This window comes from Nymphaea colorata, chromosome 3, assembly GCF_008831285.2.
Source record: "Nymphaea colorata isolate Beijing-Zhang1983 chromosome 3, ASM883128v2, whole genome shotgun sequence".
In the NCBI taxonomy this organism is placed as follows: Eukaryota; Viridiplantae; Streptophyta; class Magnoliopsida; order Nymphaeales; family Nymphaeaceae; genus Nymphaea; species Nymphaea colorata.
The window spans coordinates 19,808,261-19,825,706 of NC_045140.1; the positions used below are offsets into that span (position 1 = coordinate 19,808,261).

General features: G+C 37.7%; 2 protein-coding genes across 5 annotated transcripts; one reads left to right on the forward strand and one right to left on the reverse strand.

Moving 5' to 3' along the window:
- The first annotated feature begins 1,469 nt into the window (after positions 1 to 1,469).
- On the forward strand, positions 1,470 to 9,040 carry LOC116251582 (uncharacterized). 3 transcript variants are annotated; one of them, XM_031625932.2, is made up of 9 exons: positions 1,470 to 1,701; positions 1,795 to 1,925; positions 2,264 to 2,333; positions 2,454 to 2,613; positions 2,777 to 2,923; positions 3,645 to 3,726; positions 6,692 to 6,908; positions 7,441 to 7,505; positions 8,528 to 9,040. In XM_031625932.2, exons 1-9 carry the CDS (start codon positions 1,653 to 1,655, stop codon positions 8,780 to 8,782), a joined length of 1,176 nt encoding a protein of 391 aa, XP_031481792.1. In that variant the 5' UTR covers positions 1,470 to 1,652; the 3' UTR covers positions 8,783 to 9,040. The 3 variants fall into 3 exon arrangements, with proteins under 3 accessions (XP_031481792.1, XP_031481793.1, XP_031481795.1); XM_031625933.2 differs by lacking the exon at positions 2,777 to 2,923 and having other exon boundaries at positions 1,475 to 1,701; XM_031625935.2 differs by lacking the exons at positions 1,470 to 1,701; positions 1,795 to 1,925 and having other exon boundaries at positions 2,264 to 2,353.
- A 1,335-nt stretch (positions 9,041 to 10,375) lies between these two features.
- LOC116251512 (uncharacterized) lies at positions 10,376 to 16,684 on the reverse strand. Of its 2 annotated transcripts, none has more exons than XR_004171689.2 (4): positions 16,028 to 16,683; positions 11,882 to 13,035; positions 11,365 to 11,502; positions 10,376 to 11,155 (listed from the first exon to the last, which is right to left on the reverse strand). XR_004171689.2 is itself a non-coding variant. In XM_031625830.2 (4 exons), exons 1-3 carry the CDS (start codon positions 16,383 to 16,385, stop codon positions 11,428 to 11,430), a joined length of 1,587 nt encoding a protein of 528 aa, XP_031481690.1. In that variant the 5' UTR covers positions 16,386 to 16,684; the 3' UTR covers positions 10,376 to 11,155; positions 11,385 to 11,427. The 2 variants fall into 2 exon arrangements, 1 of the variants encoding a protein (XP_031481690.1); XM_031625830.2 differs by having other exon boundaries at positions 11,385 to 11,502; positions 16,028 to 16,684.
- Between the last annotated feature and the right edge of the window lie 762 nt (positions 16,685 to 17,446).

Genomic DNA, 17,446 nt, shown 5'->3' on the forward strand with positions numbered 1-17,446 from the left:
TGGCCCAAAATGAATGTCCTCTTCAACATCATCGAATTCGATAGTTGGTTGGCAGTGGCAGAACCAGAAAAATTGGCTGGAGGAGCACCCATGTAGAAATAATTGTATCTAGAGAAGCACTTATATGTATATAAAAGTAAATAGTTAAAGAGGCTCGTGTGGGCAACTGCCCACACCAGACTACATGTGACTCCACCACTGCTGGCCCGGCCTGTGGATAAAGAATAGGAAGAAAGAGGCTCTATATCATGTAAAGTTTTCCGGGACACTCACCTGACTCGCTCCAAGTTGAAGGGGGTGTTTGGATGACACCTCAAAACTCATTTGTAGAAGCGAAAAATGATTTTACTTCCAAAACTCTGTTTGATGAGCATTTGAATGGCAAGAAAAATGAGTTTACCTAAAAGTCTTTTTAGCAACAGTTTTTGGTTCGATTGCTCGTGAATTGAGACAGTTAAATTTCACTAAGATAGTCTCATTAGCTCCGGAAGTATTATAAATAATGAACGCTAGTAGACGAGACAAGACATTTCAACACTTAAACTTACTTCCCCTAAAAATTGGGAAGAGAAGAACCTGTTCCATTAACTAAACAACCCTAGACGACCCTTTACCTGTTGGCTAACAAGTTGGTCTGACTTGACCTAGTCCTACTCAGGTTGAGCTCAAGGAGAACAAACAACTTTTAGCCCACACACTTAGGGTTGTACAGCTGGAGCTCAACTTGACTTAGAAAACTCGAGCTCGAATTTTGTTCGAACTCGAGTCGAGCTCCATACAACTCACTTAACTCGCTTAATTTGTTTATGTTAAGTATGTCTTGTTTCTTTTCGTTCATTTAACTTATTTAGTTGCTACTCGTTTAACTATTCTCTCGTCTGTTATACTAATTTAGTCGAATCGAGTTGAGTTTTACAACTCAACTTGATTTGTTCATATCTAAACTCAAGCTTGAGTCTGAGCCTTGATGACTGTTGATGAGAGAGAAATTGCATCTTGCACTCCTAACTAAGTCTTCAAAGCAAAGCCTTCTGTTTGATAGGCAAGATATTTCCGGTAACACTGGAGGTAAAATTCAAATTTTTTAAAAAATTTCTTGCCCATCAAACTTGGGATGAAAAAAATAACTGTTGAGTTGGTTTTTAGAAAATTTTTTCAACCTAAAAAGTAAAAAAAAAAAATCAAGATAAAAAAGTAACCGTTAGGCTCTCAAGCATTTCTTAATCCAATGATTTTTTTTTTCATCTTTCATTCCTATCAAATTGAGAAATTTATTTCTTAAAACATAAATCCAAGGTTAAAAAACACGAAAGGGTTTTAAAACTTGGATCTTGTTTTTATTATTTTAATTCTTGAAATAAGTTTTTAAAACTTTTTTTAACTCAATATTTTAATGCATCAAACGGAGTTAGACAGTTGATACATAGTTAGACAGTTGAAGGGAAGCGGGAGAAGTAGGCATGGGCCTGGGCCGTAGTACTTAGAAAAGCGTCTTTTCATTTCGATGAAGGAAGGTGTCAATTTAAAGCGGCCAATCGCCGGAGCAGAAGCTGTGTCCCCAAACACCGAGCAAAACGAACACGCGTGACGCCATCCGCCTGATCCCCTCGCATCTATTCCGGAGAAAAAAGGGGAAAAGGGAGGACCTGGCCATGTCCATCGGGCTTGGTTTCTTCTCTGGACCCCGCCCACACCCCCACGGTTGATGCCTCTGCCTCTTTTTTCTAGCATTCTGATCGAACGTCGTCAATCTGCCTCTGTAACTTGTCTCGCTTTCTCCTCCTTTGCTGCCAGTGGTTTTCGGAGGAAGGCGTCGGTCGAGAGTTTCGAGATCAATGGCGATCAGTTCGGGATCCGGGAAGGCGGCTCCGTGTTTCCAATCGCTGGATGGAATCAGGAGCATCGCTGAGAATGGTCGATACAAGGTCTGCCTGTCTCTACCGCCATCGTTGAGATCCTATATACTTTTGTTTTTTTTAGAACACTGGAACACACACAAATGATGTAAATTAGTGATTCTTTTAGGGTCTAACAGAATTCTAAACTACCCATGTCTTGATGCAAAGGCTGTAATGGCTAAGACCAATCTGCAGCTAATCGGTTTGTCACCAGCTCCATAATCCATTGGGATGGGCATTTATATTATTTACACGTACCGCATAGCAAATATGAAAAAAAAATCACCTCTCCACAATGAAGCAAGAGGCAGCCATCTTTGATAATGAATTCAAAATTAGCTTTCTTACGTTAACACTTTTGCCAGGTGTGGCTTTTAGATCAATTTGGGGTTCTTCATGATGGAAAGAAACCTTATCCTGGAGCGATTTCAACTCGTACGTCGCTGTTGGTTTTGGTACCTGTGATGATTATCACCACTCTATCGTTTGAATGCTCTTTCTTTATTAAGGAAATGTTGGATTGCTAAACTTGGATCATGTGATTGTCTCTTTTAGTGGAAAGTTTAGCAAGCTCTGGATTGAAGATGATTATCCTAAGCAATTCTTCTAGACGTGCATCAGTCACCGTAGAGAAGATGAAGACCCTCGGTTTTGATCCATCTATTTTTCTGGGGACCATAACTAGCGGGGAATTGACATATCAGTACCTTCACAGGTTAACAGCTGCATGTTTTTTTCTTTGAAATTTGATATTTTGCTGAGACGTTTCATGTGGATTGCCATTTATTCTGGTTGAAATGCAAATTGCAAGATAAAAAATCCGTTTTATATTGTGAAACAGCATTGAGGATAAAATTCTTTACACTGTATCTCTGTAGAAGTGAAAGGAAATGTCACTTTCCAGATTATGTATACAAACTTGGCGCACTGCATCCTCAGGGGTTGGAACGGACAGTAAATGAATTGAGATCAGGTCACTCAGTATTGTGCGTGCAACACCAGCAGGGAAAACACAATTATCCCTGGTGAGCTTGTTAATATATTATTGATGGTATACCAACCAAGAAGTGTGTGATCTTGGTGCTGTTGCACATTTACTAGATGACCTGGCATGTGTCCTACTTTGCACTTATAGGAAAACCATGGTGTTTAACCCTTTGGATATGGCACATCAAGATGATTAAAAGAATGCAAATATAAGAGTTAAATCCTCAAGAGTTTGTGTTATGGAAGAGTGTGAAAGCAGAGAGTTATAGATCAACATGCATCATTGTGATTCCACAGTTCACTGTATATATTGACCTGACCTTCTCAATGTTCTCATTATTGAATATTGTTCTGAAAATCAAGAGTGCGTGTAAGATATGTGTTATTGATAGAGAATGCCTGGAAGGAAAAGCCATCTGATTTGTTTCTCCATAGAACTGAGCTACAATAATGTGTCAAACATGGGACCTTATACTGTTACGGTCTGGCTCAAAAATGAAAAAAAAAAAAAACTTTAAAATTGCCAAGGCTTTAAAGTTCAAAGAGTTCATCTTGTGAAAATCAGCAATTGTTCCTTGCATTTTGTGTGCGAATAGTAAATTTCTTTCCCACTGTGATGTCAGTTAAGCATGTCTTACAATTATCGCAACACTTTCTGATGCATTGTCTCATTCATATAATTGGAGAATACTAGCCTATGTCCCTCCTGTTTGTGATGAGATTTTTTAGTTTTGACCATCTCATGATTTACATTTTTAGGAGGGACGATCCATGGTTTGCAAAACTAGGAAGGTCATGCATCCATATGACTTGGAGTGATCGTGGTGCAATATCTCTTGAGGTACCAAGTTCTACAGTGTTCAAAATTATTTTACTTACCTTTTCTAAGAGTGTTTAACTTGTCTATTTTGATGGCATCAACTCCTTCAAGTAGTCAGTTGTTTTTCACTATTTTACTTGGATTAGATAATTTTTTGGTGCATGTAAATCCTGAAAGATGCTATCGTTTCAGGTAAGCTGTTATTTTCTGCTGATTATCCATCCGCTATTAGATTTGCCATTGGGGTCTGTTGCCAGCAGTCTTCCTCGGCTGCTAAAGTTGTGCTTATGATCAAAATAAGATAATAAATCACAGGGTTTCCCTAATTTTCATGAACATTATGAAGCAATGAAATGATAAAATGTCAAGGTGAGTCAAAATTATGCTGATCATATTTATATACAGTTTAACATATGTAAGATAGACATAAGAAGTTCAATGAAGGCATAAGGAAAACTTCAGTTTAACAGTTTCACTTTTTTTATGGTTACTTGCAACAATTGATAATGTCATTTCTTGCTCAAATTTCATATGCATTTCAAGGACAAGCAAAATCGAAATCACAAAGGCACAGATAAGTATATGTGAAAACACTTGGGCTCTAATGATCAGCTCAAAAATGAACGAAGGGCTCGGACTAGAGGATAACAACTTTGTCCCATAGACAGAAAATGGTATCAACCAACCCACAAGGTAGTAGGGGCCAAAGTCCATATGGTCCTTGAAGTTCCTCAAAATTGGATATGAACATATTTCCAGGTAATTCCTACACTGGGGCATTATATTTTATCTCCTTGAGGAACATTCATCTTCACACGCTGAACCCAAGGTGGGTTGAACATGGCTTTAATACTGATTGCAAGGACCTAACCCACAATGATCCATGTGCCCTGTCCAGTATCACCTGTCTGGAGCAAGCATTGGCATGTGCCTAAAAGGGATACAAACAGTAACACAAGGTAGTATGGAGCTTAAATACATATGACTATCAAACTTTATCAAAATCTTATATATGAGACTTTGATAAACCACTCCCATACTTGGGATATCACATAGATAGGTACGAGAATTTTGTAAAGATCATGAAGGGTGGATGAGGCTCACATACAGACATGTGGTTATACACACAGAAAAACTAGAGCTATGCAATTCAGAAATTCTTCATTACAACCTTCGCATATGTAAACTACACATTTTGTGGTTTTATGGGTATGGAGAGCCTGAAATGATGGTTCTAAAGACATGGATGTATCCACACAGGCACACACACATGCTGTTTTTTGGGACTTATTTGGATGCTCTAGAAAACAATGTTCTGCCTTTTTGGTCAATCAGTTTAAATGCTTATCATAATTTTACTTATTAAAGAACATGTACTGCATTAGGCATTAAGTTAAGGCCTACCAAATATTGGTATTAAGGAAACCATTTCCTGCAGAAAACAATAAAACGACAAGTTTGTGGAGATATTTGAAGAAAAGGAAATTTTCAAAAATGCATCTAAAGTTTGTTCATAATAAATGACATTCTTAAAGTGAAATGCTGGATCACTATTTTATGGATTTTGAAAATTACCCAAGACATCTAAAATGTGGAGGCATTTTCAGTTGTCTAAAATCAAATCAGATGTCATTTGCAAACAGTCATTGGGATCTACTTCCTTAAACATGTGACTTCTCTCTCTATCTCTCTTTAATAAGTAGAATGAATTTGCAGATCTCCCTCTGCGTCAGAGTATTGACATGAACTTTATCATTTTCTGAAAGCTGACACAGAAAAGTTCCTTTTCTGTTGTGATTGATTCTCAATAGAGGTTTGGTGTCCCAATAGTGTATATGATCTATACACACAGACACACTTCTTTGAACTATCATGAATCTGATCAATTTAAACTCAAACAGCTTAGAACATTATATATACGTTGTCTCTTTTTGGCAACATTAGTGGTTTGACTTTGCATTTATTTATGGGCATACTATAAGTCATTTAAACTAGTTGTTCAGCTGGCTCACATTGATTATCATAAGCTCTCATATTTTACTATCTATCTCACACACACGTAAAATTATATGCCATATATAGGGTAACAATGGGGTACTCCCAGTGCACCTACTCCTTAATTGCATCCATTAGATCTATTGAGATCCAAAGGTTGTGACGAAAGTTACAATTTGCACTAGAGCTTCCACTGTCACTGTAAATAAAAATTTCAGGATATGACAAATCTTTCCCCTTTCCTCAAGATGTATTGATGGAAAATTTGTTTTGATGATTTGACCTTCTTTCATGCATGCTTGCTCCTTTCATGTTTTAATTTAAACAACTCTTTGCATGCAAGAGTCAATCTTCAATGGTGTTCTTTGAATATCTGTGCATCTCTTTTACTGTATCTATATGCTTTGTATGTGGTTCATGCATAAATTATTACACCTGATTAATAGAGTAAACAATATAGGGACTAGTAAAAGTAAAGTATTGAAAATTTGAAACGTACCCACTAAATTCTATTACTTGGTGAAATGATGATAGAGATATCCTTCTTGAAAGTAAAACTTTTGATTGGTTATGCAAGGGATGACCAACATTTGCAATCTTCCATTTCTAAGGTCTGCTCAATAAATCTATTGCACTTATCTTAAGGTCAACTCTTTAATTTTGTTACCCGCCTTCACTCTAAGAAGGTACCATACACTATTACAATCCTTCATTTTGAAATGAAAATCGATCCTTTACTTCTTGAATGTGGCTTATTGTATTCTCTGTGATGATTTGTCACTAACTGTATTAGTGACTCCAATCATTTTCTACGCCTTGGTGAAATATGACTCCAGCAGCTTATTTCAACTGAAGCCTAGAAGATTACTCTTTAATAGTTTGTGCATAGAGTGTTCTCTTGTCATGACCATAGTGTCCATTCTATCAGGTACAGTATTGTCCTAGTGGAAATGGAGAAAAATAACAAGACTATCGTCATACTCTGATCCAGGGTTTGGGCTTGCAAGTGGTTGAAAGTGTCAAGGACGCAGATTTTATTCTGATTCATGGTACTGAAGCCCTGGGCCTGAGCACAGGTGATGCTCTTCCTATGGATCTGGAAGATCTAGAGCTTGTATTGGAGCATTGTGCAGATAAACGAATTCCTATGGTTGTTGCAAATCCAGATTTTGTCACTGTTGAAGAAAGGGCTTTGCGTGTCATGCCAGGTATTCAAGCTTTCTTCCAACTGTATTGTGCAGGTCATTTTTGGTAAGTGCAATTTTTTAGCATTCTCAAATTATATCTTCTTGAGATCAACAAATATCACTTCCTGAAAAGTGCCTTGTCACTAATTTGCAAAAAGATGCATTCTACCTAGAAAGTTGAACCTTGATGTTTCAAGTCTATTTTTGGGTGCTGGAATTGAATTGGAGATAAAGGAAGGAGATGGAAGATTGTGCGCTTGTCACCATCCTCTATAGGATGTAGCGGAAAATGGTTTTCCTTCACTCTCATCTCCACTTCCATCTCCTAAACCTTTGGCAATAGGCAAGTGACAGCTGGAACAGGTGGTATTCATTAAATTCCCATTCGCAGGCTCCTAAGCTTAGTCTAGCTGACTTTTGCAGAAACTTGATCGTTAGGATGTTCTGAGACATGAATGAAATGTGCAATTTTATTAAGTTTATATGATTGTAAGAGTGGTTTGGACAATGCCGTCCGTTTTTTCACTAAGCAGTGTTTTCTTGATCTTGTTAGGCACTTTAGCTGCCAAATATGAAAAACTTGGAGGAGAAGTTCGATGGATGGGTAAACCTGATAAGGTATTCCAATGTAATGCTCGTTCAGTAACCACCACTCTGCACATTTCTATATGGGAAAAAGAGAAGTAGAGGAAACAGAAAGACTGATGCTCTGTGTGTTAACAACGCATTGTAGTTTTAGTCTTTTTTGGGAAATTCCATGCAAACACATAAATCTTGTGAAACCACAGAATTGGAGCAGTGAGTTTGGTAAAGTCTGCTTAATCTTCGATGGGGATTTGGGAACTTGCATGACACTCAAATATTTATTTTTCAATGTCTGATTCTTTTGCGGTGGAGCTTGTTGGTCAATTTTATTCACCTATTCTAATTTTGGATTTGTGTAATCTCAAAAATTGCAATTTTGTAGTGTATTTTTTTTCTGGTTAAGGGGCAGAAAATATAAGGATAACCTTTAGCATCACTTGGTATCTAAGTACTCTAAAAATTAAGCTAGAGTAGTAATTTCAGTTGCCACTGAACATTCATTTCAGTGTCGATTTTATTTTGTTATTCATTTGCCATTCTTTTCCGGTTATTCTGTCGTGTGTATGTCTTGTGCATCTGTGTGGAAAAGCAAATATGTAGGAGATTGGCTTTGCCGGTTTACTGCACCATAAATTTATCAAAAATCTCATAATAAAAAATAAAAGTAACCCTTAAGTCATGTTTATCATAATTTGTTCACGTTATGTGTTAAAGATGCAGCTATCATGATCCAATTGCGGCCATTTTATCCTCTAAACTGCAAGCCTTTTATTTTCACCTTGGTAATATTACTGATAAGCCATAAACATGTGTGTGGTTATGCCTAGGTATTAGGAATCATGGTCTGGAACCAACACGTATTTCCTATTTTATGTATATCTGCCATTGTTTTTGGGAGGAAAAAAAAAACCCTTCTTTCCCATAACCAGCCAGCAACCTACCCACCCAGCAATAATGAGAACACATTTTTGGGTTTGTTCAACACACCATGGGGAAAAGAAAACGAAAGCTTAAGTTTTACATTTTATTGTTTAATATTGGTTTCTTGCTATCAGGTGATCTATGAATCTGCTATCGCCATGGCGGGCAGTGATGCCAGTGAATGTATTGCTGTTGGGGACTCTCTTCACCATGATATAAAGGGCGCAAATGCAGCTGGCATTGAGTCAGTGTTCGTCACTGGTGGTGTCCATGCTGATGAACTTGGACTGAGTGACTTTGGGCAAGTTGCGGACGCGAAATCTATTGAAGCTCTTGCGTCCAAGCACGAAGCTAACCCATCATATGTCGTACCTTCTTTTTCATGGTAGTCTTTTTATAGCATGAATGATGCGAGAATACAAGATGGTGCAACCAGGAGGATGTCTGCACGGATCTGGAAAGCACCTGTCGCTGCCGGAACTTTATATTTCACCTGAATGACCGCTGATTCCGTATGCTTGTGTATTTCAGGCATGAATAGGATGCCTTAATAAGTTTACATGAGTCAAATGCCCATGGCAGGATTTTGATATGTTTTTTTTCTTGTTTTTTGTGGTAAAGAATGACTAAGAACTTTTGTCCGGCAAAATCTCTCTCTCTCTCTCACTATGCTTCGGAGGTGCCTTGTGTTTGCAGTTTACAACTGTTCTCAAAACACATTCAGTTATTTGGGAGCAGTAATCATAAATCGCTGCACCGTAAGAGGAATTGTCAACCCTAACAACGTATTCGATCATACCATAATTTGGTAGCATTGCCTTCTAGGAAGACCAATTTTTGTGAAAAAAGGCGGTGCTTACATCCTGATGCAACACTCCGAAGGATATTGCAATTTTTAATCTCGTACAGTCACGGTCGATCACATGATCAAATTGGCAGCTGGAATTATGTCCCCTTCCGGGATTGTGGGAATAAGAATGTCCGTGTCGGGTTTATCTGGTTGTCACAATGAGAAAACTCCAGCCAGTCAGGTCTTGTAAAGAAAATGAAACCAATTAATAATTGAACAGATCCAGTTTAGGATTGGCAACTTCAACTTCTGGATATTTGATTTTTGTTAAGCACTTGGATTTTGTTAATTATAATTAGTCAAACCGAGTAATAGCTTTTCTCCTGCAAATGTAATCTACTACGTCTCATTCACTAATATCGAATTAGTTGGATATGCTAATGAGACTTTATGTTGAATCGAACCAGCTTACTTCTTAAAATAAATGACAGATTTCTCAAAAATAAAATTCCTCCATAAAGATTTTCTCAAATTTTTTTCAAAAATTACCACCACCCCAGTCCCTTTTCAAGGCTGACATTACTAAACACCCCTATCAATGAAAAACATTTTGAGTCCTTTCTTTGGGACAACTTTCGTTGTCATAGTTTTGATTGACCACGATTTGCTTTCATGTAGGAACGGTATAATGTAGAATTTCTTGTAAAATCTGGTTGACCAAGTTCTGTTTTGATTTTATTATGTTTGTGATTTTTGGAAACCTTGTCTATCTAGGTTTGGTCACCTTTAGTTCAGAATTTTTTATTGTTTAGGTTTTTCGTTTTGCTCTTTTCCTTGTGGTTCAACCGAATTCACTGCTTCATTGTGATTTTTCTTGACCAATTATTAATTTGATGCATGGTACCTGGTTAAAATACTTTCTACAACAATATGCGTCAAATATGTACAGCATAGTTGCCATCTTCATCAATCAGGTCGAGTACAGGATGGATGATCTCTTGGGCTATTTTGAACTACCTTCATGATCATGAACGGCCAACATGAGATCCTGATTTTTCAATATATAAAGATTGAATCTCACAATGATAGCTGAACAGATGGTATTTGTAGCTTCGAAAACTAATGTTATAAATGTTATTTTATAAGGAATGCAAATTTCTGCTAGGAGTAATATTTTCACAGGAACTGTGTCAGTTATTCAAGAAAAAAGAAGCAATTGAATTGATAAGTTCAAACGAAAAATACAAATGTTAAAGACAATACAACCTGTGCAAAACCCACTGTGAAGCTCGAAATAGGATGCACCATAACTCCATGCATAAAAAATATAAGTTGGTTGTTTGAGTTAAACCCGGATGCATTTGGCAGGATCGACCATAAAGCAGGCCTGAGTGAGCAAATCTACATGGGTATATGAACAACCTAGCCCCCTAAAACATAAGCACAGAACCTTTGAGAGGCTACGAGGAACAAATCTTTGAAATCTGGTTCTATCAAGAGCAGCATCTAATAAAAGTCACAGGAAGTGCACAGAATCCATAGCTCCAAGTGATCTCCAAGTGCACGAGAAGACTTGCCAAGTTCATGCAACAACTTTTTGCTTTCAGAGTAGTGTGAACAAATAGTTAAGATGTGGATGAGACTATGATTGATGTTACAGTTAAGAATGATCATCCTTCAGCTCTTGATTCCCTTTTTCTATTTAGTTTTTTCCTTATTTTTTGGGACATCAAATGAAGGACAACCCTAATTCAGATAGCAAGGACTAGGAGATATTCATGTGGTTTTGCACTGGGCACCACCAGGTGATTAGAAACGAAAATCTAGAATGCTCCCATTCCAATATCACGAAAACACCACCACTATAATGATTCTGTCTTTGGTCTGTGCATATGCTCCAAAAAGGAATGCCACAGCACCTTGGATGTTTCATACAGGGAATTTGGAAGCCAAGACCACTGGAGTCTACCTCCTGCACAGACATTTGTAGTTAGTTTTATCAGGAAATTCAACGAATTTGACTAATAAGCACAAGAACTTAAGGAAGCAGGAATTATCAGTGTCATGCAACTTTTAGAACAAAAATTAAGAAAGTAAAGTGCACATAAAAATGTAGCAGCATCTTAGTCGACAGGCAAACTTCATAAAGTAAAAATTAAACACACATCCAGATAAAGTTACCATATGATTTACTGCCTTACTGGAGAACCCCAGACTAAAGCCCACTTTATGTATGCTGGAAGACTAAGACCATTTTGTGCAAAGCCATGCCACCCAGCTCGAAAAACAGTGTCTTGCCAGATGCTCTGGTAGATCAGCCTATATCACATCCACAAGAGAGCAGTAGCTGTAAGAAACTAGAAGGGGAAAAATCGAAAAGGAAAAAAAAAAAAAGATAGAGGTGGATACTGCAAAAATACACAGCTAAATGAAGACAGAGAAGAATGCACAGATTAAATTTGCTCAGTCTAGTATCTTTTAATAAGCCATGGAACTTATCCTCAACAAACATGAGGGAGCAGTAAATCTCGACGTAAAATTCTTTTGACTTGAAAGTCGAAACCAGTTATGAAGCAAACAATGAGAGCTTCATTAGTCTACCAACCAGAATTCCCCGAGCAATTTTCTATTGGAAAACATGATTTACATCAGTATAATAATCTCACAAAAATAAAATTAGCGAAAGAGATATACATACACTGCTCCAGGGAGAGGAATAATTGTCAGTTGAGATCAACCAACATCCATCTGACCCTAATCCTTCCCATCTTGTTGAACTTGCTATTTCTGTCAATTCATCACTGGAACTATGGTCGTAGTCAGCACGGTACTTTTTTCTCTTTTTCCTATGCCTCTTTTTTATGTTTCGAGGAACTCTGGCTGAACTGCTATCACCTGTCCTACTTCCACCGTTATGTGAAGAGCCATCTCGACCAACTAGCAAATATGTGGCAGACTTGCGAAAGCCAATCCCATTTGCAAGGAAGAATGATTCCCATGAATCTGAAGATTTACATTGCAAAGCCAAATGGCTATGCACCACCCAAGATTCAAGCCCAAGTAATTTCATTGCTGCCAATCTGTTTACTTTTCTATATTCCTTCATCAGTGACCAATGTTGGGCTTCATCCCGAATCCTATTTATTTTTGAAAGGATTTCACTGATCTTATCTTTTTCCTCAATGTGTTCATCACTCTGTACAAGACGTAACAACTGGCGACCATGATTAATAACTGCATTTGATAGAAGCAATTCATCAATGGCTAGATTTTGTGGACTTGTTAAAAGTAAAATTTCAAGCCAAAAGGATGGTGAGAATGGCCCCTGAAACTTCGCAGTTTGCCAAGAAACTTTAGAGTGCAAATTTGAGCAAACTTTGTGTATGTGAATCATAAACTCAGACAGCTCATTTTCATTAAGTAAAATCAAGAGAAGGTTGCAGAGATTTGAGAACTGCTCGTCATTTAGAAATTCATCAATGAAAGCCCATACATCTGCTGCATTCTCTTCATACATCAAATGGGTAAACTGATCAGTGAAGAACTTCATATCAATACGAAATATTTCCCCATCCTTTAATGTCTCTGCAAGTTCATTTGATACCCAAAAATCAGGGACATTCTCCAGAAAATTCTCCACAGTCCCCAACACATCCAAATCAAGGAAATAGTGTGGCTTCGTAGCAACCATCGCTGGTGACTGACCATGTTTCCCCTTCCACTCTAGCTCCTCCCAGCAAACATCTCTGTTTATGAAAGCATATTGGGATATTGCCCGAGCTCCTTTCTGGTGCTCATACTTACCAGAAGTAGCAAAGTTTCCAAACCATTGCAGAATGCGCCCTGGATTACCTGTACAAAAGCCATGAAGAAAGTACGTTTGAAAATTAAAAATCTGTTCCCGCAGCATATAAAAGACCATTACCAACTATAACAAATCATTGGCAGCTGCACTGATCAAGAGCCAGACTAGTACCGACAAATTTTCAGCACAAGAACACAGTCGTTAATACATGCATACACACATGCAAATATAAACACACTTTTGTACATACTTTTATATCATAGTCTATATGTCTTTGTTGCACACACACACATCTATACGTTGCAGATTTATATATTTGTTTTTCTGTTCCAAGTAATTTTATTTTCTTATGTATATTTATTGTTATACATTTCCCTTCTCCTCAGTTTTTTAATTAAGATTAGACCTTGACCTTTTCTTAGCTGGTCAGTGACTAGTTCAAGTTCTCCTTGTATTGGGGATGGCTCCCCTTTCTCAAGTAATGTTTTTGCCGAGCATTTCTTGAGAAGGTTCTCTTTGTTTGGGGTTCCCTTAGTTCGTTTTTGTAGATTGCATGAGATTTTGTGCTTCCATTTTTGTGACAGCTTGTGTGTGAGTGTAAGGCTGTTTTTGTGCTCAGTCACTATTTTGTGCAGTGCATCTTCACATGGCCCTAGAGAAGGCTCTTCAAAGAGATTGATCAACTATTGGAGGACATCACGTCTCCTCAGAAACCATGCTAATTTGAAGCCACTTCTTATTTGTGAGGAAGATATTTTGTTGCCAACTATTCCAATTCTTGTTGCCAACGTTATTTGGACCAAATATATAGAGGCTCACATGAAAGGGAAGGGGTTATAGGGGCATGACAAAGGTATGATTCCAACAGCCAAGCCAAAACTTACCAAAATAGAAAATGACAAAATCAAGATGCTTGAAGGATCTGAAATAAAGAAGGCCCATGCGAATTACAATAGAAACATGAGGAATGGAAGATAAAAATTCTCACAATTCTGTGGTGGTTCTTTCCCATAGTGGAAACAAAAATTAATAAGTTTAATAGGCCGTCTCAAACATGGGAATACCTCAAGGAGTCAAGAGGATGTACACCTCAAGAGATTTGACTCATTTTTTTTTTCAAAGAAATCCCACAAGTCTTCAACTAGGGAGATGATCGTGAAAGAGTGTTTTGTTGAGCTACCATCCCTATGGGATGAATTAGCTTTTTTTGAACTTCAATTGAACAGTGATGCCATTAAAATGAGACAAAGGTAATTGGAGGAAGAACATTTTTCTTTTTAACTTCTTGAATGATCATCAATCCTAATTCAAGCAAACCAGATCTAATTTTCCTACCTCTCGTCACTTCCTCTCCTCTTGAAGATATTCTTACCAAGTGGAGATGAAACATGATTTGAAATGAAAAAGACAAATGACAATAAGTTAGCTATATCATCATCAAAAGATGTCAACCATGAAAATGAAGGAGCTTCGGCCATATTTAGACCAGGTAACAGATCACTTCACTTTAATAGTAACAAATTTCAAGATAAAGGAAGAGAAAAAGGGAGAATAATTTACCATTTCTGTAAAGAAGTGGGGCATCTAAGGCCAATTTGTCCTAAACAGAAGACGGTGGTACAAGTACAACTCTTCAACCTAGCCAAAAGAAGGGGACATTGAACACCATTGGATTCATGTCTTTGAGTCAACTCAAGAAGCTTCTTTAACCTCTCCTTGAGGGTTCCACCTTAGTTACCACCATGTCCACTCCTACTCCCCCCAGTTAGGCTCCTTAGATTCTTGATTCCAGGGTCTCACTCCATATGACTCCAAATGGCTTTCTTATTTTTTAATGCAATAAAAACTTTTCTCTTTCATATGCTTCAACTGCAGATGTCACTTGTCTTGAAATTAAAGAAGAAATTTTGGAAAACAGAATTTTTACATTCGAAAACTAAGATCTGTGCTGAGTTACTAACGTTGAAACCAATTTTACTTTCAATTCTCAACTCTTGGACCATGTGTGGGACACTTCTTTCTAATCAAATAAATATTGGTGAAGGATCACCTCACAAAAGGTTGATTGTGAGGAGATTTACCCTACACGAAATTTCTTTACATTCCGAACAACTCTTTTTACAGTAGATATAAACACATAAATGTTATGGCATAAAAGACACGGGCATCCTAATATAATTAAGCTTTTTTATTTGTTTTGGACATTGACACAGTTTGCAACTTGTCGATGCCAATTCAATGGTGATCATATGGTGCATGTGCATGCATGTGTACACATATATGATGAACCAGCCTGTAAACCTTATTTTATCACTCCTATCCACATCATGTTTATAAGTGCTTTGAGAAAATCAACCATATACATCTCTTTTTGATGATCATAGAAATAGGGAAAAACTCTCCATGTGATTCTTCTGAATGTGTAGACAGTGTTCTAAATGAAGCTTGTGAAAGAGATATTTTTGAGGAGGGAGGATGGTAAACTGAGGATTTGGAAAAGGATCACTTGGCAGCTTTTTAATGCATAAATGCGCAAACGCAACTACCTGATGGCTCTACTGAATCAACGAGGCTTATACAGGAACGGGAATGAACAAATCACAGGGAGACAATCATCCAACATGAAAGGTCCAACTGGATGAGAACACAGGTGCATTCCATTTCGAAGGAACACCCACTTCCTGTCTGGTGTACAGTGTACAAAATTAGCAAGAACCGAAAGGTAAACTAAGCTGCTCAATGCTGTCACGCATAAACAATTACTGAGATTTTCATCCTTCATTAGCCTGTAGCTAGACCCGCATCACTCATCAAAGATAAAAAGTGATCATGGTTAGTCATCGTAATATTCAAAACTTAAAGCAAAAGCTTGCACAAAATCCAGATTTAGTACTTCTGGGCTTTTTCAAAGGACCAAAGCGACATCCCAAATCAAGATTCGTCTGAGAGAAGGAAAAAGCACTCGAAACAAAAACATTGTGTTAATGCGTGTAGGAATAACCAAAAGCATAAATCTTAAAAGCAACCATTTAAAATTACCACTAAAAAACTTCTCCAACATGTAACATTTCTTCGCAAGCAACTTTCCTGCCTCCCGTGGCTTCTTCTCGAAGACCAACTGCAAAACTTGGGCTGCAATTCGACGCCTCTGTGAGCTTGATTCCAATAGTTTCCTGAATAGCACCCACTGCTCTCTTGGCCCAATCGAATTTATGCTTGCAATGGTGCTGCACAGCCACAAACGAGACTCCGCCCGCCCGTTGGCGACAATTACTTGCCATAGAAGGGAACCCAGCTCTTCAAGAAGTGAACCCATCCCGCTTGCGGCGCCGGCGTTGATGTCAATGTCGCCATTATCATCATCGCAAGTCCTTTGGGAGAGAAACAAGTGAACCATTTTCCCTTCGCACAAAAATGAGCTGCTCACTCGATGATGCAGCCGATAACTGGAAGAAAGAAGTCCCCAGCAGTGGAATTCGAATTGGCCGTTCAATACCAAATAAATATGAGGTTGTTTCGAGGTAGTGGTATTTGGTTCTCCTTCTCACTGTGCTTTGGCTTTTGATCGATGGAATAGGTAACGAAAAATATGCAATCAAAATGAATCACAGCAAACCGCCCCAAAACCAGACGAGGAGAAGAAAGCACGAGTTTTACCCCGTTACCATGCCCACGTCGGAGTTAATATGGCAATCTCATGACTTTTTTCCTTTTGTGGAAGACCCATTACCGTGTGTACAATATAAACGTGGGTCTCTGTTCTCTCATACTTTCAGACTTTCAAGCTGTCTTTGCATACTACTTTCATGAACATGTTAAGCTTGGTAAGAATCATTCAAAAGGCTAGTTAGTGGACTAAGGTTAAAACTTTGAGGGTTGCAAAGACATGCAACAAGTAATTATATCTACTTAGACAAGAAGTTTGAGTAGTACTTGACTAGAAGAAGACTACTTCGAGTCATTGAATTCTTTTAAAGATTTTTTAATGAGGGATAATTTTGTTCTTTATTGTTTTATTGTTTTATGACGATGGCATACTCATATTAATTGCTCATTTCAAGAAGGTTTTATGACGATGGCATACAAAAACCTTCTAAAATTTATAAATAAAAAACTCAATATCTCCAAAAAATTTTGAAAAGATTATCAACGTGTGCTCATGAACTGATGTAACCTTAAGGAAGAGAAGAAAAAATAAATGCTATGGAGTCCCATTTTCCCAATCCAGAGCGTGGGGCGTACTTTTAGAAGTAGTACAAGAACATTCAAGCTACAGTCAACACTGGAACAACGCTAAGCGTTTTGGTCAAAGATCATGTCAAACATCTTGAACATAATGTTCTTAAGACTAGGGGATTGACCAAGGACATTGATTCTTTGATTGTCCTTCATTATAATGACCTCCCCATCTGCCCATATAACGTCAAATCCAAGGAAAATAAAAAGGCAAAAACTAAA

Coding starts and splice junctions, on each gene's coding strand:
- LOC116251582 (XM_031625932.2), top strand. CDS start 1,653: ATGTCCATCGGGCTTGGTTTCTTCTCTGGACCCCGCCCACACCCCCAC. Junction 1,702..1,794: donor ACCCCGCCCACACCCCCACG/GTTGATGCCTCT, acceptor CTTTGCTGCCAG/TGGTTTTCGGAGGAAGGCGT. Junction 1,926..2,263: donor CTGAGAATGGTCGATACAAG/GTCTGCCTGTCT, acceptor CACTTTTGCCAG/GTGTGGCTTTTAGATCAATT.
- LOC116251512 (XM_031625830.2), bottom strand. CDS start 16,385: ATGGTTCACTTGTTTCTCTCCCAAAGGACTTGCGATGATGATAATGGC. Junction 13,036..16,027: donor GTTGGAGAAGTTTTTTAGTG/GTAATTTTAAAT, acceptor GCTTTTGTACAG/GTAATCCAGGGCGCATTCTG. Junction 11,503..11,881: donor ATTCCTCTCCCTGGAGCAGT/GTATGTATATCT, acceptor GATGTGATATAG/GCTGATCTACCAGAGCATCT.